The following is a 23,242-nucleotide window of genomic DNA, read 5'->3' on the forward strand; positions in this document are numbered from 1 at the left end:
ATTTACAGAGCGTTTATGAAGATGTCAAGTATATGTCTGAACTGGAAACCCATAGACATAACATGGAACATGCAAAGGTGGTGATCAGAACAATCTGAACATGTCTAATCATGCTGTTTACCCTTTAGGAAATGGTAAAGACAGCTAGGTTATATTCACCTGGAACATCTTGGTACAGCTGTCACTAGATTGCTTGGAAAGTTTTATCCATAGAGCATGGCACTCAGGAGTTTGTCAATGGTACTCATTATACAGACATGGAACTTATAAATGGCACTAAATACTAGCAAATTTTAAATAGTACTGTATGTTTAATGTGATGTTATTAGGGCTAAAACAAATGAAACACCTAAAGGGTTAACATCACACGTTTAGACAGAATGAAACAGCATTTCCCATGCAAGAGTGAGCAGGATATTCAAACCTGTACTGGTCCCTTCTACTGTGGAAAGCACAAGACAAAAAGTAGAGGGTACACTATCAGAACAGGCAAACAGTCACTTTAACCAATTTGATTTTCAAGCAACTGAAGAGATGCCCAGAGTACACATGCCCAATGAGCATTGTTACACAGCTTTTGTGTTTGATTGTTAAAAAAAAAAAACTACATTCTGTAGATTAAATGGGTATGTTTACTCCTGGCATTCATCCCACCCACATCTCAGCATCGTTTTAAATCAGCATTCCCTATAAGAAAGGCTATAGGAAGACTAAAACTTTTTCTACGTCAACCTGCCCTGATCGATTCAATATGGTTTAGGTTCATATTTAGGTAGAAGATTTTAACTAAGCTCTTTCCCCAATAAAAACAAAGTCATGCAACAGTGTTGAGGCTCTTACCCGTTGGAGGCTGCCCATATGAAGTTGCATATGCAGTTTGCCCATATGTTGCAGTTGTCTGAGCCTGTGTGTAGTTGACATCAGTGGGTTGTCCATAAGTTCCATAACTCTGTTGCCCATAGGCCTGCTCCAAAGAAAATATATATATTTAATTCAAGCACTGAGATCAGTTTATTTCATTACATAGAGGCATATAAACAGTCATTTTGGTGACACGGAGTAAAAAGGCAGCAAAGTGGAGCAATTTAAATCAATATATTTTTGTTTTAATAACAGACTTAAATTACCGTATATACTCGATCATTAGCTGATTTGTTTATTAGCTGATTTCCCCCCCCCCCCCCAAGTGGAAAAGTAAAAATGGAAAAATTTTATAACCCATTCATAAGCAGACTCTATAACTCAGGGGTCAGCAAACTTTGGCTCCCGGGCCATCAAGATAAGCTGATGGTGGGCTGAGATGGTTTGTTTACCTCGAGCGTCCGCAGGCACGGAGGTAAACCTACGTAAACAAAGTGTTCCAGCGCGCCAGCTGCTTACCCTGACAGGCTGGGACAGCAACTGGTGAGGAAATTTTTTTTGGGGGGGGGGGGTGGGGGGAGGGAGGGAGGGGAAGAGAGGGTGAAGCTGGGAGTCAGGGGAGTAACCGCTGTGATCACCCCCCACATGACCCCACTCCTAGCCCCGGACTCCCACACTCTCCCCATCCTATCCCTTCCCACCTTATCTGGGGAGGGCCAGGGAGGATGTCTCTGACCTGGCTGGAGCTGCTCCGGCAGGCTGGGCAGCGCAGCCATAGCCTGCTCTGGGGGGCGGGGCCGAGTGGAGCTGCAGCTGCTTTGGAGGCTGGGGGGAGAGCAGCGTGGCCAGAAGCAGAGACTCTGGCCCCGCTTCTTCCCTTCTGTCTCTGCTGGCTGTGCTGCCTTGTTCCCTCTGTTGGGGGGAGGGGCTGTGTCCCACCTCTCCCTCTCTATACCATTCATAAACCGACCCCCTTCTCTGGTGCTTCCCTTTTTTACTAAAAAAATTCGGCTTATGAACGAGTATATTTGGTAGGTTGAGACTTTGTAAAGCTAATTTAAGATATTGTATCTTTAGATTAAAATTTATAATCAAGTAAATTATAAATGTTGTTTCTAAATGTCATACTGGTATCTTTATTAGAATTTTACAAACCCCACAGGCCAAACAAAATATTGAAAACTAAGCCCGTGATCCTGCAAACATAAACACATAACTTTATCCACATGCATAATCCCAGGCTTCCTACAGACTTTGACAGGTGTCCTCACATGTTTAAAGTTAATCATATGAATATATGTGTATGCAGCCTGGGGAGCTAAAAACCATACTTTTTATTAAAACTTTTCTTAGTGGAATAAAATCTTTGCCACTTCAAAACAAAATTATTTCAGTGTTAACCGTGAAATGTTACTAAGGCTTTCAAAGCATTAACAAAGTTGTTGTGAACATTTTCAAAAGTAGGAGCCTAAAACCATATTTAGGTACTCGAGGGCATGATTTTCAAGAGCACTTAAGGAGGCTTATTACGCCAGTTGAGCTAGCCTACCTCCAGTATCATCCTGGGAAACACACAAGCTACAGAGTGATTAGCAGCACATAGTATGTCTACACTGCAGCTGGGTCTGTGCCTCTGAGCCTGGGTAGCCAGACTCAGGCTAGCTCCACTTAAACCAGCATGCTAAAAATAGCAGTATGGACATTGCAGCATGGGTGGCAGCTCAGACTACAGCTGGCCGCCCAAGCCTGACTGACCCTATGGGTATGAGGTCAGGTGACTAGTCTGAGTCACTGACCATGCCGTAACATCCACACTGCTATTTTTGCATGCTAGCTCAAGTGACTCTGTCTACTTGGGCTGGGAGCTGTAGTGTAGATACCCAGAGTGATTGTTCTCGTAGAGTGATTAGATTAGCAGTTGAATTGCTGTAACTGGAGCTGCTGCACCCCCACTGAATTACTAGCTTGGGCTTCAAACACTCTCCTTCACCTACCCAAGCTTAAAGCACCACATCTCTCGTGCTAGAGATTTGTGTGTGGGTGAGGAGCAAAGCTCAAGTTATATCTCAAGCTAAAAATGCAGTGAAGACAAGCCTTATGTGACTTAGGACCACATGTCTCTGACTTCAAATTGCAAACCCTAAAGGAGGATAGCCTAGTGAGAGTGAAAGCATTTCAAGCTTTCTTGACTTGTGGAAAGTTCAGTAGATCAGAAGTTGAGGAAAGTCTGCAAGTGTAACATGGACTATTTGCTTATAAATTTGAGTTGTGTTGTTCTCACAGAGAGGGTCTTAGTGAGCCCTTTGTCTTCTCTTTTGCAACACAGATGAGCATTTTAAGTGTGAAACTTCTTAGAAGAAAAAAAGTCTACGTAAAATCTGAAATTCTAACAATTAGAAAACTAAAGAAACAAGTACAAAACATACACAATAGCATACTGCTGGCTTGACTAACGTGAATCTGTTATTATTTAGTTATTTGGGGGAAAAAGAGTCATCTGTATGAGTACTCTATCTCAGAGTATTGGATGTCCAGAAGTTTGGATGTCGCCCCAAGCTCTTAAGCATGATTCGATCCTTCCATGAAAATAGGTAAGGCACAGTCCAATATGACGGCTCAGTGTTTGAGGCTTTCCAGATTCGTAGTGGAGTTAAGCAAGACTGTGTACTTGCCCCACTCTGTTTGGGATCTTCTTCTCCCTGCTACTGAAACTAGCTTTTGGCTCCTCAACTAAGGGAATCTACTTGCACTCAGCGACAAAGAGTCCTGTGGCACTTTATAGACTAACAGAAGTATTGGAGCATAAGCTTGCATGGGTGAATACCCATTTTGTCAGACGCATGAGGTGCCACAGGACTCTGTCGCTTTTTATAGATCCAGACTAACACGGCTACCCCTCGGATACTTGCACACAAGATCTGATGGAAAGCTATTCAATCTTGCAAGACTCAGATTTAAAACCAAGACTCAGGAGGCCCTTACCCAACACCTTCTCTTTGCTGATGATGCAGCAGTGACAACCCACACAGAAGCTCATCTTCAAAGCCTAATGGACAGTTTTTCAAAAGCCTGCCAGACTTCAGGCTTACTATAAGCTTAAAAAGACTAAATGTGCCAAGGAACTGAGGCGGCACCCTCCATCAAGATCAACAACTATGAACGTGAAGTGGTGAACGAGTTCACATACCTGGGGTCCACTATCACCATCAACCTTCCACTTGAAACAGAACTCAACATCCGAATTGGAAAAGCTGCCTGTCTAGACTGAACAAGAGGGTATGGCAAAACAACAAACTGACAGAACACACAAAGATCTGTGTGTATCGTGTGTTATCAGCACATTTTTGTATGGAAGTGAGACATGGACCTTATACTCTCTTCAGGAAGAGGCTGAACAGCTTTCATATGCGTTGCCTTCATCGAATCTTTGGAATCTTCTGGAGGGACAGTCACCAACACTGAGGTGCTCAAACGGGCCAGCATACCTAGCATGCAAACACTTCCCAAACAAATAGACACACTTCCACTGGCTTGGGCATGTGTGCAGAATTAATGACGGGCACATCCCAAAGGACACCCTCTACAGCAAATTGGCGTTAGGAAAAAGACCCAAAGGACATCCAAAATTGCGTTTCAAGGATGTGTGCAAGCGAGACCGCAAAGAAATGGACATGGATGTGGACAAATAGGAAGATCACACTCAAGACTTCTGCCTTTGGAAACAAGAGCTTAACAAAGGTCTCCGGAGTTACGAGAGGAAGCAGTCCATCTTAACAGAGCAGGAAAGAGCTTGCAGAAGGCAGAGCCCAAAGGGTTGAAACATCACCTTTAAATGTGACAGATGTGGCAGAGATTGTTTCTCTCGAGTGGGTCTCTTCAGCCACGCTTGCAGCTGCCATAAAACCAACTGAGTAAATTCTTTACCTCTCAGGGGCGCACACCCATGGCCTCTCAAGACTGAAGGATGCCTATTACTCTACCTCAGGGATTCTCAAACTTCATTGCACTGCAACCCCCTTCTGAGTACAAACATTACTACATGACCCCAGAAGGGGGGCACCGAAGTCTGAGCCCACCCGAGCCCTGCCAAAGCCAAAGCCCCACCACCCCGGGCAGGTGGACCAACGCCAAAGGGCTTCAGCCCCAGGTGAGGGGGCTTATAACCTCAGCCCCACCATCCAGGGCTGAAGCCCTTGGGCAGTGGGGCTCAGGCTTTGGCCCCAGGCTCTGGCTTTGGCTCCAGCAAGTCTAATGCCAGCCCTGGCGACCCCATTAAAATGGTGTCGCAACCTACTTTGGGGTCCCGACCCAGTCTGAGAACTGCTACATCTAGTTCTAAAGTCATTTTTCATCAATACAATTATGTAAACAAAACTTAAATTACTGTGTAGGTCACTGATTAAGGAGGCCCAAACACAAAGATTGCAGTTGTATTTCTCTGGCAACAGTTGGTACCTTACTGCTGTAGAGTAAGGCATGCGGCTCCCTGGAAAGTGAAGCTATCAAATGATGTTAGTAGAAACACAGAAATCTAAACTAGAGTTTTAGAAGGAAACTCAGTATAGTCCTTTAAAATGCATTTGAAGTTTGTGTCTACACAATCTGGATCCTTAACAATCTGGATCCTTAAGATTTTTTTTTTAAAACCCAAACATTTTAGTTTCCTTTTGATGGCCATCAGCCTGAAATCTAGTCAATTTCAAGCATTAACAATTGTTTCTGGTATAATATCTGTACCTAAAGTCTATTCTCTTCCCATTCCATCCAATGACTGCTGCAATTTTGCAAATTACATTTCCCTACTTTAACAGGTTTCTCTCTCCTGCACTGCTGAATTAAACATTCACAAACAGGGAAACTGTTAAATATACACCAAGAATTATTTTCTCTCAATTCTCTCTGTTACAGCAGTAGGCTAAGAAATTCTTAGCAGTAAGTGAACAGTTCCAGATTTTAAGGTTGATGTCCCTTTAAGGAAGGCTTCTACACAATCTAAAACGTTATCAGAAAACTTTCCAACATATTTCACATTAAAGCTCAGTCTTTTTCTTTGGTTATTTAATGGCTGGTCAAGTCTGGCTTAGTTTACTGGTAGACATGTGACTCAGTAGCGGTTATGAAAATGCCCCATGTTTTACCTGGGTCGTCTGTGCATATCCTTGAGCTGGCTGAGCTGCATAAGCACTGTAGCTATAAAAAGAATGTAATGAAATTTTAAAATGCAGATATACACTACTGAATTTTGTAAGACATACTTTACACCAGGGGTCTCAAACATGCAACCCGCAGAGCTCTTCCCTGTAGCCCGCCACGCTCCCCGAGTTATTTTATGTGGCAGCTAAGCTCCCTGCTCCCCAATGTTTGGGGCCAGGTCTCTCCCCCCAGCCCCGCCTGCCACCCCCACGCATCTCCCCAGAGCTCACTTGCTGCCCCTTTACCTCCCTGGAGCCTGCAGCTCATGCTGACTCCACTGTGCTCTGCCGGCTTCTGGCATCACCTGCTGCTTCAGGGTCCTAGTGCCCCCTCCACTATGACCAGGGCAGGCTGCCCTTCCTCTGCCCTTCTGCCCCAGTCCTGAGCCTCTCCAATGCCCCAAACCCCTCATCCTCAGCCCCACAGCCCTCACCCCTGCACCCCCTCCTATCCCCAAACTCCATCCCAGAGCCTGCACCCCCTGCCCCAGCCTGCACCCAGCATCCAAACTCCATCCCAGACCCCCTCCCCCACCCAAACTCCCTCCCAGAGCCTTAGGCAGGTGGGGGTGGAGGGAGCAGGTTCTGGGCACCACCAAAATTTCTACAGACCTGCCACCCCTGGAAGAAGCAGAGCAGGGGTGGAGTGGTGGTGCAGCCCAGTGCAGTGAGGGGGCTTTAACAGAAGTAAATCTAACTAAGTGCGTGTTTTGTCCTTTGAGTGAGATGCATTACTCTTGGTGGCGCTTAGCACTTTCCAGAAGGGAGGGGGGAGGAGCAGGGAGCCACGCGCTCGGGGAGGAGGTGGAGAAGAGATGGGGCAGGGCAGGACCTCATGGAAGGGGTGGAGTGGAGTGGGGTGGGGATGGGCCGGGGGCAGCAAGGGGGGGTGTCAGTGATGCAGCCCTCGGGCCAATGCACTAGTCCGTATGTGGCCCTCGTGGTCATTTGGGTTTGTGACCCCTGCTTTACACAACATTTTCAAGGTTCCCAAACTATTTTTGTTGTAGTTCTTGGTAACAGAATATAAAAGGTCTAATTTAAAGGAAACGGTAGAATCCATTTTTTACTCAGAAATCCCCCCCCACACACACACACGTTAAGAAATACAACACTACATACCAAAAAGCTATTGTATGCCTTTTAGAAACACAAATGGAGACTATCATGTGACTTACCCTTGCTGGGCTGCAGCTTGGCTATAGGTACTATAGTCTGCAGGGAAGAAATAAGAGTAAGAACGTTGACAAAGAAGAAGTGAGGTTTTTACTCACAAAAGCTTATGCCCAAATAAATCTGTTAGTCTTTAAGGTGCCACCAGACTCCTTGTTGTTTTTGACAAAGACCGCTAATCAATTAATGGCATAAGAGTGGAGTTGCCAAAGTTTCTTCCAGCTGCTTGGAAGAGGAGAAACCATTATAAACAACCGGAAACCAGAGTTTCAAAGGTGCTAAAGATAAACGCACTTATAAGCATTTTGGTTTGGAAGCAAAAACTTTTCCCCTTTGTTACCTGCTGCTTCCAGCTATCTTGGATTACCCTATTTTAATTTGTCACCTTGGATGGCACCCAGCTACAGAAGTAGCAGGGGGGGTTTTTTTGTTTTTTTTAAAAGAAACTATGCCTGACCCCTTTAAGACAAGGTCAGTTTCAGGAGGCTTTGCTCCAAGCTATTCAAAGTTGAAGCAGCTAAAATAAGGCTGTGCTCCTTGTACTTTGACTTTAAAAGGCCAAAAATGAATCACTGGAAGATTGCTTAAAAGTTTGTGTTAAAATCCAAGATATTCAGTTGGCAGTGAGTTTTTATATTCCCACCCACCCCAACCCCTTGATCAAAGACAATGCTATATTTTAGATTATTATAGATCATAAATGCAAAGCTTCACTGAAAGTTATGAAGTGTTTTTAGTTGCCTTTCAGACATCTAGAACAAGTGGTAGCAGAAGTTCCTCAACAGGTCAAGGCCTTAGTCGCCAAACAAATTTAAATTTTATTAGAGAATATTTAGAAAAAACAAACGATACCGAAAATTTGAAGCGTTAGTTATTGGTCATTGGGGGTAACATACAGAGTATAGGGGTATGTTGGTGTTTTGGGGCTGGGCAGCACACATAGTATATACAGACTGCAATATCCCCAATGAGGGGTGGGTAACCTACTTTTGAATGCTTCCAGGGTAAGGAAAGTGTGATTAACAGAGTATGGAAAGATCAGACATTGTTCAAACTCTCTGTATCTATGCATTCTCTAAATTACTGTTTCTCAACAACTGGACCCTGAGATCTCCCAGACACAAGTCAGGAAAGCAGCAAGCCGGTCTCTGGTATCAAAAAGGTTGAGAAACACTGCTCTAAAGCTACTACAGCCACTCAGGCTAAGGCATCTCATTTAGTTGAAAGTAGTTTGGGACCAGATATTGCTACAATTTTCTTGCAAAAATTCTAGTCGTCCCAAATGGGAACAGATGTATATATTTTCATTTTGACAATATCTCAGGGTTAGCTAGTATAGGCAAGAAAACTGAAGCAAAAAAATCTGAGGAATCTGGCTGACAACTGCAGAATTCAAGGATCTGCTTTAATTCTTTCATTTATCTTTCTAGCTTCTTGTAACGGAAATGTGTGGCACTGAATAAACAAAGGTTCAATATAAAAACTTAGTATTTTTATTGTTTATCAATGGCTTACACGTTTCTTAAAGCCAAGGACTCCTCAGCAACACAATTTTCAGATCTCTGCTTTCCACCCCTTCACCCCATTCACATATAATGCTGATTAAAATTAATCGTATGGGTTTTTTCCCCTCCCATTTCAATCCTGGTGTTGCTATTGGGGGATTCAGGCACTGGTTGGGATTTTGAGAGGGAGTGCATTAGAAAGGAAGTTGCAGTAGCCTGGATGATAACTTCTGACCAGACTGCACACTATTTTGAACTTTGCAATAGGAAGAAATAAAGTTATTGTATTGGGAACGGAGGGTCATGGGGTAGAGAGTCTCTGCAAATAATTTAGTTTTAGATTAAACACCTGTCATTTCATGCCATTCAGAACCAAATGTGTTAAATTGCTCTTCTGAAAAATCCAAGCTCCTGCGATCCCTCACACAAATTAGACTATATTCTAGCATTACTTGTTTTTTCTAAATATTTTTACATTCAACATTTTTTAAATTTACAACTTGCCACGTCCAATTCTTTGACTCTGCCTTTTATAGATGTTTAAAATGTGTGCCCATCCCCAGCTCAGATGCATATTTCAGTCTTTAAAACATTTAACAAAATAGTTAAAGTTGACCTAAAATGAGCAATGCCATTTGTTTCTTTCACACCTTGCATTGTTTTCCTTCACCTCCGTGTTCATCATGCCCTTTCCTATTTCTTGCTATTTACTTAACTTCCTTCCTTTCCTTCCACCTTTGCTCCACCTGATCTTATTCCTAACCAACTCTCCCTCCCCCTCCTTCCTCATTCCCCTTATTTTCTATACACAGTATCTATCAACGCCCCCCATCCATTCCTTTGTCCACCACACACTCCCACAATCTGTTCCTATCCCCATCCTCCCAGTTTCAGTCCTCTGTTTGCTGCCTTTCTGTTTCATTGAACACACTCAACACTTCTGAGACTACTTCTTACAGCTGGGGAGCATATGTATATATAGCCACCACTTATGTGAGTCCCCAGCTCTGCTTCCTCTTGCTCAGGGGTTCTCAAACTGGGGGTCAGGACCCCTCAGGGGGTCGCGAGGTTATTACATGGGGGGTCGCAAGCGGTCAACCTCCACCTCAAACCCCGCTTGCCTTCAGCATTCATAGTGGTGTTAAATATATTTAAAAGTGTGTTTAATTTATTAGGGGGGTCGCACTCAGAGGCTTGCTGTGTGAAAGGGTTCGCCAGTAAAAGTTTGAGACGCACTGCTCTTGCTGCCCAGTGGAAGGACACTGGCAAGCAAATTATTATACCCACAACTATGAACTGAGCCTCAGTAGCAGCCCCAAATTTGAAAATATTTACTATGCAATCTTCAGTTACTTATAACACTTATTTTTCCCCTCATCTCCCCTTTTATTTCCTTTAAACAACCTAAGATAGTGTTTTTACTATTAGGACTCTATAATCAGGTTAATTAAATACATTAGAAAAGGGAAGTTAAAGACAGATTTCATAATGTGCTTGAGTGGACTAGTGAACATTTTAAAGAAGAAATATTTTAGTTAATTGTTATAATAAGGGATCCTAGCTTTCCGTGATTAAAAAAATTCTCAAGTAAAAAACCCAGTGTTTTCCTAGCCACAATATGCAGTGGAACCCCGTTTGTCCAATCTAATTGGGACTAGAGCCAGATCGGATAAGCAAAAATTCGGATAATCTGGAAAATGGGCAAAGAGCTTCAGCCCCAGCCACCAAGGTCTCCCACTGACAGCTCAAGCCCCACTGCCTGGGGCTGAAGCTTTTTGCCCATTCTCCGGATTATCCAAATTTTTGCTTATCCAGTGTAGCCCCGGTCCCAATTAGATCAGATAAACGGTGTTCCACCATAGCTAATATACGTTTGTATTTTTTCATTAAATGTAAAAAATAAAAATTCTCCATAAAAATGCAAATTCCACATTTTTCCATGGCAAATGGATTTCTGGGGTCCCTGGTTGTAACATTTCAAAAACTCTCATTTCAATGGGACTTGAATCTTCAGCCCTCTTCTGTTTCATGAGGCTCCACAAGGCAATGGTGTAGCACTAATACAGCAGCTCCTGAAGAAAAAACATCCTCCTTTACTGAATGGCAAGACAGGCACCTTTTTTTGTTTTTAAACCATTTTGACAATTTCACTCTCACGTTTCTTTAGTCATTAGATCTTTAGGTTGATAAGCCCAAAGTCTGACCTATTTATAATTTTTTGCAACGCTCATGTACAATTGCATTTTCTTCCAAAGAAATGCTTCACTGGTTTTCTCCAAAGAAAAAAGTTACCTGCCAGAAACTAAGTGAAAAGCACCAATAAAAGAACTGAGTACACATGGAGGAAAGTAAATCATTAAACACTAAATTTAAAAATAAAAAACATGAATCAAACTAACTTTTCAGTACTGCAGGTTTTCTAGCAGAGTGCACCAATTAAATAAAGGTCATTTAAATCAGCAAGCAGGAACCCTTGATTTAAATCATCAATTTTTTTTTGTCATCATGTTTTGCATTTGCACTTTAGTTAGTTTCCTGGTTGATTCCCATTGATTGGTAACCACTAAAATATGTAGATTTGCAACTAACACACTAAATGTGGTGCTTTTTCGCTAACAATGAGGATACATTACAGCTATACACATTTATTTAAGCAATTGTCTAGATTAATTTTTAATCAGATGATTGTTTGCTTATGATTTGTGTCAAGTGGTATTTGAATGAAATTAAAATTAAATCAGGAGTGCACAAACCCAGCACTTTTTATTAAATAAAACTACCTTAAATGTGCTGGATAAATAAAAAAAATTCAAATCATGTTTTACGTTTAAAACTGCTTAGTTAGTGAACTGATTATTTGATTACCACATTCTTCAAAATTTTAGAACTAGAAGATCTCATCCTATTACATAGTTTTTATTCAGATTAAACATGTACTGCTTAATATTTTTTATTTAGTTGAAATGATTTTAATAGATTATAATAAATTTAAGCCAACATAGGTTGTCAATTTCAAATATAATTTAAAATATTTAAAAAACCAAACCTGTACTTAAAGAAATCAGATTTACCAGTAATAAAAACAATAAATAAATAAATAAAAATTAATTATTTTTTAAAGCAGCGTGGATTTTTATCCACCCTATTTTCTGATGTTAAAGCTCTAGAAATCTCAGTTTAAAATACCTTCACTGTACTGATTTTTAAAGATAAGCTGCAAGAATTACTGTGTTCAAATTAAAGGCGTACTGGAGCAGATTTAGGCTTCTCTGATATGTCCTTTCACAAGACAAAGAGGACCCTTGGTGAGTAAAGAAATACTGTCTACATTTTGTATATAAATACTATGGTGCTGCTCTGGTGTCAGAAAGGCTACCAAACCAACCACCATATAATATAACAGGTCCTTAGTTACACCACAATTCCACTGTTTAGCGTAGATGGACACTTAACCATACTCCCAAACAGTGAAAACACCTTTGTCTGTACCAGGCTCTACCACGATCGCAGAAAAAGTTAATCTACTATCTATCCTATGACAGGTTTCAGAGTAGCAGCCGTGTTAGTCTGTATCCACAAAGAGAAGAACAGGAGTACTTGTGGCACCTTAGAGACTAACAAATTTGTTAGTCTCTAAGGTGCCACAAGTACTCCTGTTCTTCTATCTATCCTATACAACTGAAACATAATGTAACCAGGTATATTCATCACAGGATCTCATGACATATCTGTTAGCCAAATACTAGTCTGCTTATCTTTTCACTGCTATATAAACCACATCCACAATGAGGCTCAGTAAACATTTACCAAAGACAATTTTTGCAGTTTAGCCTGCCTATGTGGACAAGATGTAAATGTGTAATCCACATTAAAAAAAAAAGCTTTAGAACGATATTAACCCAAAGCAGATTTTAAAATAAACTTCAAGTATTGAGTCCTAATGTGGAGAGTGATTGTAATGGCCCTATCCATCTTCTTTCCCACTCTGCTCCTATAGAAAACTTGAGCTTCGGCAGTTAAAGTTGTATTTCCTTAAGAAATCCTAGGCATTTTGCATTACACAATTACTGAATCTATTACATGTCTAACAAGTAGAAACAGAACTACAGTTCCTCCATTTTGATAGACAATTTTCAATAGCGGCACTTTTGCTTTTACTCTAACCAAATACTTAATCCTAATTGTTCTGTGATCCAAGCAACATAACATGCTGATGAAAAGCTGATGTGCTAACTCCATATTCAAATACGTACTTTGCAAAAGATCTTTAGTCATGTAATTGTATTAGCAAAACTGTTATTCAGTCCCTCTTTTTGCTTAAATGGGGATGTAAATACTTGTAGATATACACCCTAAAACTCAAGACAACTGTTTCTAGATCTTGGAATTTTAACACTTTGGTGTAATCACTTACTCCTTGGTCTGAAAGATGGGCAAAGATCAGTCTCTCTTCCAGGGCAATTAATCTGATGTTAAGCCAGAAAGAGAAAGCACTATATTAGCACTAACCGTCAACCCCTAATTTAAGATAATTTTCATGACCTATTATCAAGTATGAATATGTGTTTTAAGAACATCTATGCAGGTGGAGCATTTGCCATCAAAAAATGACAGGTGTACAGAATCATTAGTGATCTTAGAAGGGCAATAACAGAACTGTGCTCCCACCCTTTCAGATCATCTCCTCTTAAACCAGCAGCTGCTCTGACTCATGCAGAGCCAGACATTCTGTACTTCCAGGTTTGCAAAGCAGTTAGCAACAGTTAGTGAAGCTGGATCCTAGAAAGGAAAGTTGCCAAAGTGGAGTGAGGAGCAGTAAATTTTGAACATTATACAAGAGGATATTAATGTAAAGGTTACTTAAGAATGCACTCTAACTGTGACAATACAAGATGGGATTTATAATGAATAATCTAATGCCTTGTAAATTTTGTACCAACAAAAGCATGCTCTCATTCCTTAGCCAATTTCCCATATTTTAAATATCAGAGGGGTAGCCGTGTTAGTCTGAATCTGTAAAAAGCAACAGAGGGTCCTGTGGCACCTTTGAGACTAACAGAAGTATTGGGAGCATAAGCCTTCGTGGGTAAGAACCTCACTTCTTCAGATGCAAGTGAGGTTCCTGCATCTGAAGAAGTGAGGTTCTTACCCACGAAAGCTTATGCTCCCAATACTTCTGTTAGTCTCAAAGGTGCCACAGGACCCTCTGTTGCTTTCTATATTTTAAAGACATCCTTCAAAAATAATTTGTTAAAACGGCTTTCAAGTACTAGAGGTGGTGTGGTTTTTCCGTTGTGTTTTGGTGCAAAATGGGATATACAGATTAGGTAACGGATGTTGAAGTGTTCTCATTTTTGGCAATAAGCATGCAGAGTACTTAAATCTGAAAGAGTTAAAAGAAAACACATCTCATGAGGAGTAAAGATTTTCTAGGAAACTAACTGTCTAGTGCGCCCCAACCTTCATTACCACACCATAATCCAAACCTTCAATGGTAGATGCCTTTTAACAGAACACCCATTTTACAACTCCAGCCTCAACTTCTACTGAACACTGGAGTTCTCATCAGCGTTTAGGCTTATGAAAATGAGCCACTTCTCCTTCAGGAAGCTGTTAACGGTTCATTTCGTTTTGCTTTGATGAATACAACACTTCAGAAGCCTGGAGAGATACGGCCAGCTTTTTAAGGGCATTTACATGCCAGAGGCCTAAGTATTTGTCTCAATCTGGCCCCAAACCCAGCGGGTGGCAGCACCCAAGAACTCTCCGCGGACTAGTCCCCACGGGGGGGGAGGGGGTTTCCTTGCAGGGTGGAGGCCCCAAGCCGGAGCTGGCCAAGTGGAGGCCGCGGATCCCAGCCGGGCTACACTGGCTCCCTACTTAAGTCTCCGCCATTGGCCACGAGCGGCCCTTCCCTCGGGCGGCTCCATTGTCTGAGCGCGGGGCAGGCGAGGCCCCTGGGGAAATGGAGGCGGCTGCGGGAGGACAACCCAGGCCCGACGCTGGTAGGCGGCTCTGCCCGGCGGGGATGGCGCAGCGGGCCCGGGGAGCGGCTCCCCTCCGCCCCGGGGCAGGCCGCGTGGCCGGGCCTGGGGAGCCCGCGCCGCCCGCTTGAATGTTACACAATGGGCGCGGCGTCCGGGCCCGCCCCCGCCCCGCCCGGCCCGGCCCGACCCTCCCGTCACACGCGGCCCGGAGAAGCTTCCAGAACCCCCCCCCCCCCCCCCGGTCCCGGCCTTCCCCGGGAAGCGTCTGGGGCGGGGACGGGCCTCCGCCTCCGCCTGCCCCGGGCCCATCCGCCCCGCCTCAGCCCCGCGCGGAGGCGCCTCTCCCCCGAGGTGGGGGTCGGCCCTGGCCCGAGTCTGTCTATCGCCGGGCCCGGGCCTGGGCCCGAGCCGGTCCCCCCCACTCACCCGTCGACGCCATTTTCTCGCTTGTTCCTCCTCGTTCTCTCAACGTCCGTCTGGTCGCTCTGCCGCGCGCTCATGCGCAGCCTTTCCAACCTCGGCTCCTACCATTCCCAACGGGAGGGGGAGCTAACTACATTTCCCCTCCCCGCAGTCCCGCCTAATCCTAACTCCCCTCCGCACGGAGACTCTCTCCCCAGTCAGGGAGCAAATACCAGTCGGGAGCCTGGCAAGGGAGGAGAGAGGGACCACGGAGATTTATTTCTAGGCATTTCTCCCCTTTGGGGTGGCGAATGGTTCAGTCCACCCCAGTTAGGGATCGTCGTTCAAGAGACACTCTAGGGAAACGCAGAATAGGCCTCAGAGGTTGGGGGAGGGACTGGGAGCAGCTAGCAGCCCCAGACTCGTGGGGGATCCGAATTACGCTGCTGGGTGCCGCACATGGGGGGAAATGCGGGGACGGAGAAGAGCTGCCATCCCAGATTGTACTTATTGAAATGACCCACATACACGAGTCATATCTTGGCTTAAAATCACCTTACACAGCCTGCAGTGCGTTGTGTGACGTCATCGTGTCGTCACATGTAGCTGTGGGGAGTTGGTATGAGGTCAACACTTGGAGCAGTGGGGTGTTGGTGTGATGTCATCTCATGGCGTCAGCATGTTGCTGTGATGTCAATGCACAGACCTGTGGGGTAACTCACTGAGTGAGTTAGCACAATGTTAATACGTAGAATTGTGTGGTGATGTTTTGACACAGCACCTTAATGGTGGCCTTCTGTGTGACTTATGTTGCAATATCATCACAGTTTATAGATGTTTCATAAACTTTGAAAGTGATTTGGGGAGCTGTGACACAGCAAGCCCAAACTCTAGCAGAGCTGGGTTCAAAAGGGCTAGTGGGAGGGACAGACTCGGGCAGGAGCTGAATGGCAGTGGGAGCAGGGCCACATGGGGACAGGGGGAGGGGAGTGGCTGAGTGAGGGTGCAGGGACACATGGGGATGGGGGCGAGAGTGCAGGTAAACATGGAGATGAGGGAGAAGGGGTGTCTGAGTGGGGGTGCAGGGACACATGGGGATGGGGGCGAGAGTGCAGGTAAACATGGAGATGAGGGAGAAGGGGTGACTGAGTGGGGGTGCAGGGACACATAGGGATGGGGCAGATGAGCCTGACGGAATGGGAGATGCTAGCTAGCTGGCTTTGGGAGACATCTGAGGAAGAGGGGGGCTTTGTGAGAGCTGAGGGTTTGGGTCCGAGTGTCGGGGGCAGCTGGGAGGGATGGTAGGCTGTGGAGCCCGTTGGTGAGGAGGGGCTGCCTGGCGGCTGGGTGGAGGAGCTGGGGCCAGCACTGAGCCTTCTCTTCCTGGCTACTCCTTCCCTGCTCAGATCAAGCAGGGGGTGAAATAAGAGAGAGGTCACTGAGCTGCAATTGCAGGTCATTCCTGCAGCCCCAGCCCTGGCCCGAGTCTGGGCTGTGGGCATGCCACGGGGGTGCAATGTGACTAGCACATGAAATGCCTCACACTCGACTGAGTCCGATTGTTCAGCGTGTGACTATGCACACTCTGCTGGCCTCTGCGGTGCTTCTCAGGCCAGGCTTCTGCTGAGTGGGGTCCAGCTACACCCAGGGACTCTGCTGGCCTTTGTGGGGATGGACAAACTCCCCTGCAGTGAGGCTCAGCTGGGTTCCTTGAGCCTGGTTCTTTCTCCACTGGAAGAAAAATAAATGCCAAGCGCCCCCTCTCCCAGTGCCAAACTAAGCTGTCACTCAAAGGAGATTGTCTAGCTCCTCCTCTCCTTTCTCTGATCAGCAGTGAAACAGCTAACAGCCTCCGAATAGGTAACCTGTAATCCTCTGCGCTAACATGCCATTGAGAGGAATGGGGTAGTTCACACCTCGCACAGCTCTGGTTTCAGGCTCTCTACAGCACCAGGCAGATATCACTATGTCCAGTACACTCCAGGCACTGCTGAGGGGTTTCTTGACAACTGTAAAGGACACAGACTTGCTTTTTCTTTTTGAGTGAAAGCTGAGGCTCTGAAGCACAAGATGGCAACTCATGCGAAATGGAGATAAAGCAGATGCTCGTGTCCACCCCCAGTTCGGTTCTTGCTGCTCACACTATTGCTCTCACCTGCTATGCTGTGCTGGTTCTAGTGCAACAGGGGGAGAGTTCCTGAAAAATGCTAATGCAAACAGGGTCATTTTCCCAGGAGAGGCTGCTTGTGTTGTTCAGTGTTTACCCATGTGGGAAGCTAGCCGACTAGGGGGCAGTGGGGGGCAAATGACAAGGAGTGGGGAAAGCTAGTTAGGTGACTCTGGATTAGAGCTGGGTGAACATTTTCAGACAAATGCATGTTTCCTTATAACCTTTACTCCAGGGGAAATTCTGCACCAAAAAATAAAAATTTTGCATATTTTGTCAAAATAACACAATATAATCGCACCAGTTTCAATTATTTTGGTAATTTATTTCAAAATACCTGTCAGCAAGTATGTCTTTAACAATACAGACAACAAAAAAGATTCAGGACATGTTTTTTGACAAATAGATACCTTACTAGGCATATTAATACAGAACATGGAGTAATAATTCATTTAAACTACAATAGAGAACCGTCTTTCCTGCACCCCTCAGAAGCAGTGCAAAGGCTTGGGGGAGTCAGGGGTAATGAAGGAGCTCAGGGAGAGGGAAGTAATTGCTGGACAGGAGCCTGGGAGTGAATCTGGAGGGTTGTTGGGTATGGGTGGGAGGTATGGAACAGGGTTTTTTTAGGGGGGAGGGGATTGTTAGGGAGTTGGGGAGCCTCCCCCATGCAGACCCTGGCTGACTGTCTCTAGCGTCTTTCCCAAGCTATCCCGCTCCCCCCGCCCCTGACACTCCCCAAACCTAGTCCTGCCAGCTCTCCTCAGCCAGATACCCTATTGCTTTCCTTGCACACCACCCAGCCATCCCCTCTTCCTGTATCTCTACCACAGGCTTTCCCCACAAATCCAGTTCCTCCAGCCAGCCAATCCTCTGACAGCCATTGTTATCTTCTACCCAGATACACCCCAAATTCAGCTCCCAAGTTTCTCACCACTCAGATACACCCCAGACACTTCAGCACCCATTCAGCTGCCACATCACCCAAGTTTTGTGCAGCTCCGTGCCCTGTCCCCTGCTACTGCTCGGAATGGGGTACATTGACCTTATGCCAAAGCTAATGGTCATGCCCAAATGATATAAAAATCATGTAATGCGCTAAGTGATATATGTGCAAATTTGCATAACATCTCTGTGGCAGGGCGCTGCTAGGTAAGCCCATAATGAGCTCTTACCACCCCAACCCTATTCGGGGGGAATGGATTGGGGCTGGGTAAATAGCCAGCCCTTGCCTGGGAACTGCCTGCACCTGCCAGCCCCATTAGCAGGAGCTAAAAGGCGGGGAGGGGAAACCAGGAAGGAAAAGTCAGCTCAGAGGGAGGAAAGAACCTACTAGTCTGTTGCTGGTCAGGACTGTGTGAGGCCAAGCTGTGTAAATAGCAGGAAACTGGTGATGAGATTTGGGAATGGACACCAAATAAAGAGCATGGGTGTTGCACCAGCTTGGAGCATCCCTGAGTCTTTAGGGAATGGGGCCAAGGGACTGAATCTGGAGGGATGCACTGTGTACCCTGTTATACATGGGGCTTGTCTGGGATTTGAAGCCAGAGCCAGGGAGTGGCAACCCCAGCATGGAGGGAACCGGGCAGTGGCTTGTGAAACAGCAAAAGGAGCTGCAGAAAACCCGGCAGGCCTTTCAGCAGTCCCAGCAGGGCAAGAGACAGGCCTTACTCACTTGACAGGCTGAGCAACAAAAGACCCTCTAGGACTTCATCAGGGAGCCGGCCAGTGCACAGCAGCAGTTCCTGCACTGGTTGGTGAGTCCCCTGGGAGGTGGTGGCAGGTGGGGCTCTGTAAGATGGGCCCTACTGAAGACCCCAACGTCTTCCTGTGCACTTTTGAATGGGTAGCCATGGGTGCCAGATGGGACAAGGTGACCTGGGCCCTAAGACTAGCCCCGTATCTGGCCGGAGAGGCTCAGGCTGCCTACATGGCCCTAACTAATGAACAGGCCAAAGATTATGAGGTGGTGAAGGCGGCAGTCCTGGACTGGATGGGACTGTCTGATGAAAAGTATTAGCAGAAGTTTCGGGCAGTGCAGTGGACAGGAGGTTTGCGGCCCCGCACTTTTGCCCAGAAGCTCATGGATTGGGCCACGCAGTGATTAAGGCCGGACACGCAGATGGTGGGAGAGATAATGGACCGGTTGATCCTAGAAGAATTTGTGCAGGGCCTCCTGGAAAACGTGCGAGTCTGAGTCCAGTGGCACCAGCCAAATACAGTAGAGGCCGCTGTAAAACTGACGGAGGCATATATGTGGAGGTGGCCTTTCCTCGAAAAGAGGGGAGGATGGGCTGGGACCTGGACTGGGGGAAGAAACCCCAAGAACTTCCTCTTGGGAGAGGCCTGGAGATTAAGGGGGGCCCTAGTCGCCCAGGACAGTTGGTCTGCTGGCGATATGGATGGCAGGGACACGAGTGTTGGGACTGCCCAGAAATGGAATGTGGGCTAGCTGAGTTTTGCAGTTGGACGAATGGTGGCAGGAAGAAGCGGGGAAAAGGACTGGCCACCATCCCTGAGCAGGTGGGGAGGAAGCCCCGGAGGGGCCACAAGAGGAAAGGCAATTCTTGATTTAGTCCTAAGTGGAGCACAGGATCTGGTCCAAGAGGTGAATATAGCTGAACCGCTTGGTAATAGCGACCATAATGTAATTAAATTTAACATCCCTGTGAGGAGGAAAATACCAAAGAAGCCCACCACAGTAGCATTTCAGTTCAGAAAGGGGAACTACACCCAAATGAGAAAGCAAGTAAAACGGAAATTAAAAGGAAGAATCACAAGAGTGAAATGCCTACAAGCTGCATGGAAAACATTGTAAAACTCCATAATAAAGACTCAAATTAAATGTATTCCCTAAATTAAAAAGAATAGTAAAGAGGACCAAAAAATGTCACCATGGCTAAACAACAGAGTAAAAGAAGCAGTAAGAAGCAAAAAGGCATCCTTTAAAAATTGGAAGTCAAATCCTACTGAGGAAAATAGAAAGGAGCATAAACTCAGGCAAATCAAGTTTAAATGTATAATTAGGCAGGCTAAAAAAAAAAAAAGAATTTCAGTCTTTTTTGCTAGTTGCTCTTCAAACTAACAGCGAAAACATATTTTAAGTACATCAGAAGCAGGAAGCCTGTCAAAGAATCAGCGGGGCCACTGGACAACTGAGGTGCTAAAGGAGCACTCATGGAAGCCAAGGCCATTGTGGAGAAGCTCAATGAATTCTTTGCATCCCTCTTCAATGTAGAGGATGTGAAGGAGATTCCCAAACCTGAGCCATTCTTTCTAGGTGACAAATCTGAGGGACTGTCCCAGTCTGAGGTGTCATTAGTGGAGGTTTTGGAACACATTGATAAATTACACAGTAATAAGTCACCAGGACCAGATGGTATTCACCCAAGAGTTCGGAAGGAACTCAAATGTGAAATTGCAGAACTACCATACTAACTGTGATATGTAACCTATAATTTAAATCAGCTTCTGTACCAGATGACTGGAGGATAACTAATGTGACACCACTTTTTTAAAAAGGCCCCAGAGGCAAACATGGCAATCACAGGCTAGTAAGCCTAATTTGAGTACCGGCAAATTGGTTGAAACTAAGAACAAAATTGTCAGACACATAGATGAACCCATTTGTTGGGGAAGAGTCAACATGGCTTTTGTAAAGGGAAATCGTGCTTCACCAATCTATTAGAATTCTTTGAGGGGATCAACAAGCATGTTGTCAAGGGTGATCCAGTGTACTAGGACTTTCAGAAAGCCTTTGGCCAAGTCCCTTGCCAAAATCTTGGTCTACACTACAGAATTAGGTTGACATAATGCAGCTTACATCAACCTAACTATGCCACTGTCTACACTTCAGCGTTGCTCCTGCCGATGTAAGTCACCCATTACACTAACCTAATAATACCAGTTCTGCAAAGGCCACAGCAGTGGCTAGGTCACTGTAGCTGGGCAGCTCAGTGTCTGTGTAGATTCAGCATTACTTACATCACCTGTTGTCTGTCAGCCTCACGCAGGGCTCACTGCTGGAGCCCCCTAGTGCTCCACTCCTGTCCTGGTGACGATGCTCACTGCCAACAGAGAGCGTAGTGTGGACATGAACTGAAGTGGCTGTATGTTAACTAGATCAACTTAATTTTGTAGTGTAGACAAGGCCAAAGGCTCTTAAGCAAAGTAAGCAGTCATGGGATAAGAAGAAAGGTCCTCTGGAGCAGTAACTGATTGAAAGACAGGAAACAAAGGGTAGGAATAAATGGTCAGTTTTCAGAATAGAGAGAGTTAAATAGTGAGGTACCCCAAGGATCTGTACAGGGACCAGTGCTGTTCAACATATTGATAAATGAGCTGGGAAAGGGGTGAATAGTGAGGTGGCAAAGTTTGTAGATGATACAAAACTACTCAAGATAGTTTTAGTCCAAAGCTGATTGGGAAGAGTTACATGCTCTGGGTGTCCCTAAGATGCTGGGGATGGATCACTCGCTAATTGCCCTGTTCTGTTCATTACCTCTGAAGCATCTGTCACCAGCTGCTGTCAGAAGACAAGACACCGGGCTACTGGACCAGTGGGCTGACCTTGTGTGGCCTTTCCTATGTTCTTACAAGCAGCTGCACAAAACTCGGCAGCTATGACCATCTCCACAACCCACTGACTCCTTTTGGCAGCTCAACGGGGTGGGGCATGGCTTGTAGGCAGAGCTTTCAGATGGCACCAGCAACAACCATGCTGAATTGCTGCACCTGATTCCCACAGCCTTGCCCCTTGTGTCCCATTTGAACCCCGCAAACAGCGTGAGCCTGCCAGCTCCAAATGCCCCATTCCCTGATGCTGGCAGTGGCACGTCACGCCTGGGAGCTGCGGGTGCTGAGCCCTTTAAAGAAGCTGGCCCCTGTTGATGAAATTCAGAGGGGCTGAGCACCGACATCTCCCATTGATTTCAATGAAGCCTGGCAAATGAGCACCTCTGCATCTCAGACCCCTAATATTATGCATCATGGGCCTACAACGTCCAAGTCCATTGGGCCCCACGGTTGTGTTTTGTGTCACAAAATCCAATGGCAATAGAAATATTTTATTAGATTAAAAATAAAAGAAGAAAATGGCACATTGCAAGCCCAGCTCAGAGCCAAGGTCCCGCTTGCCCCGGATCCTGCCTGACAAGAGCTAGGACCCAATGTTTTAGAGGAGGGTGTAAGAACCTTGGGGTAGCAGAGGTGGGGTAATCTGCCCCTGCCCTGGTCTGTGGCAGTGAGGCATTGAGTTAGGGTTACCATATTTCAACAATCAAAAAAGAGGACACGGGGTGCCGCCCTAGCCCCGCCCCTCCCACTTCCTGCCCCCCCTCAGAATCCGCTTACCCCCTACCTGTCCCCTGACTGCCCTCTCCTGAAACCCTCCCCACCCTAACTGCCCCCAGGACCCCACCCCCTATCTAAGTCTCCCTGTTCTCTGCCCCTTGCCTGCCCCAACCGCTCTCTACACCCCCTTCTCCTGACAGCCCCCCCCAGAACCCCCGACCAATCTAACCCCCCTGTTCCCTGCCCCGCCCCACCGGGCCGAGGGGGAGCTGCGAGCTCCATGTGCAGCCAAACACTGTGGCGCTGCTCCGCGGGGGAGGAGGGAGCGGGGGAGGGAGAGGGACTCTGGCTGCTAGAGGCCCCAGTGGCTGCGAGCGGCTTTCAATCAGGCCCAGCCGTCCAATCAGCCACACTGCACCCTGCATGAGGGGAAGGGGGAAATCCCGGACATTTCTACTTTATTAGAACTCCCCCGCGGACGTCCATTTAAAGCTGAGAAAGCCGGACATGTCCAGGGAAACCCGGCCGGATGGTAACCCTAATTGAGTTTTGCTGTCTCTTCCACAGTGGTGGCGTTTGGGTTAGATCCTCTCCTGCAGTGTCTGCAGCCCAAACGCAGCAGGCGGCTCAGTGCCACCTGGAAAGCAAAAGGGACTCGAAAGA

The 23,242-nt window shown here is 45.9% G+C and overlaps 1 protein-coding gene across 4 annotated transcripts in view; it reads right to left on the reverse strand.

Moving 5' to 3' along the window:
* Positions 1–15,216, reverse strand: part of EWSR1 (EWS RNA binding protein 1) — a 40,214-nt gene extending 24,998 nt beyond the window's left edge. For 2 of the 4 annotated variants that reach the window (XM_054006035.1, XM_054006033.1), the window contains exons 1-4: positions 15,145–15,216; positions 7,232–7,268; positions 6,000–6,051; positions 841–964 (exon numbers count right to left, since the gene is read on the reverse strand). In XM_054006035.1, coding sequence (XP_053862010.1) covers positions 841–964; positions 6,000–6,051; positions 7,232–7,268; positions 15,145–15,157 — 226 coding nt within the window. In that variant the 5' untranslated portion in view covers positions 15,158–15,216. Of the gene's footprint in view, positions 1–840; positions 968–5,999; positions 6,052–7,231; positions 7,269–15,144 lie in introns of all 4 variants that reach the window. The other 2 variants (XM_054006034.1, XM_054006032.1) reach the window with 1 other exon arrangement.
* Positions 15,217–23,242: the final 8,026 nt, after the last annotated feature.

Source organism: Malaclemys terrapin, chromosome 16 (genome assembly GCF_027887155.1).
Source record: "Malaclemys terrapin pileata isolate rMalTer1 chromosome 16, rMalTer1.hap1, whole genome shotgun sequence".
Lineage (NCBI taxonomy): Eukaryota > Metazoa > Chordata > Testudines > Emydidae > Malaclemys > Malaclemys terrapin.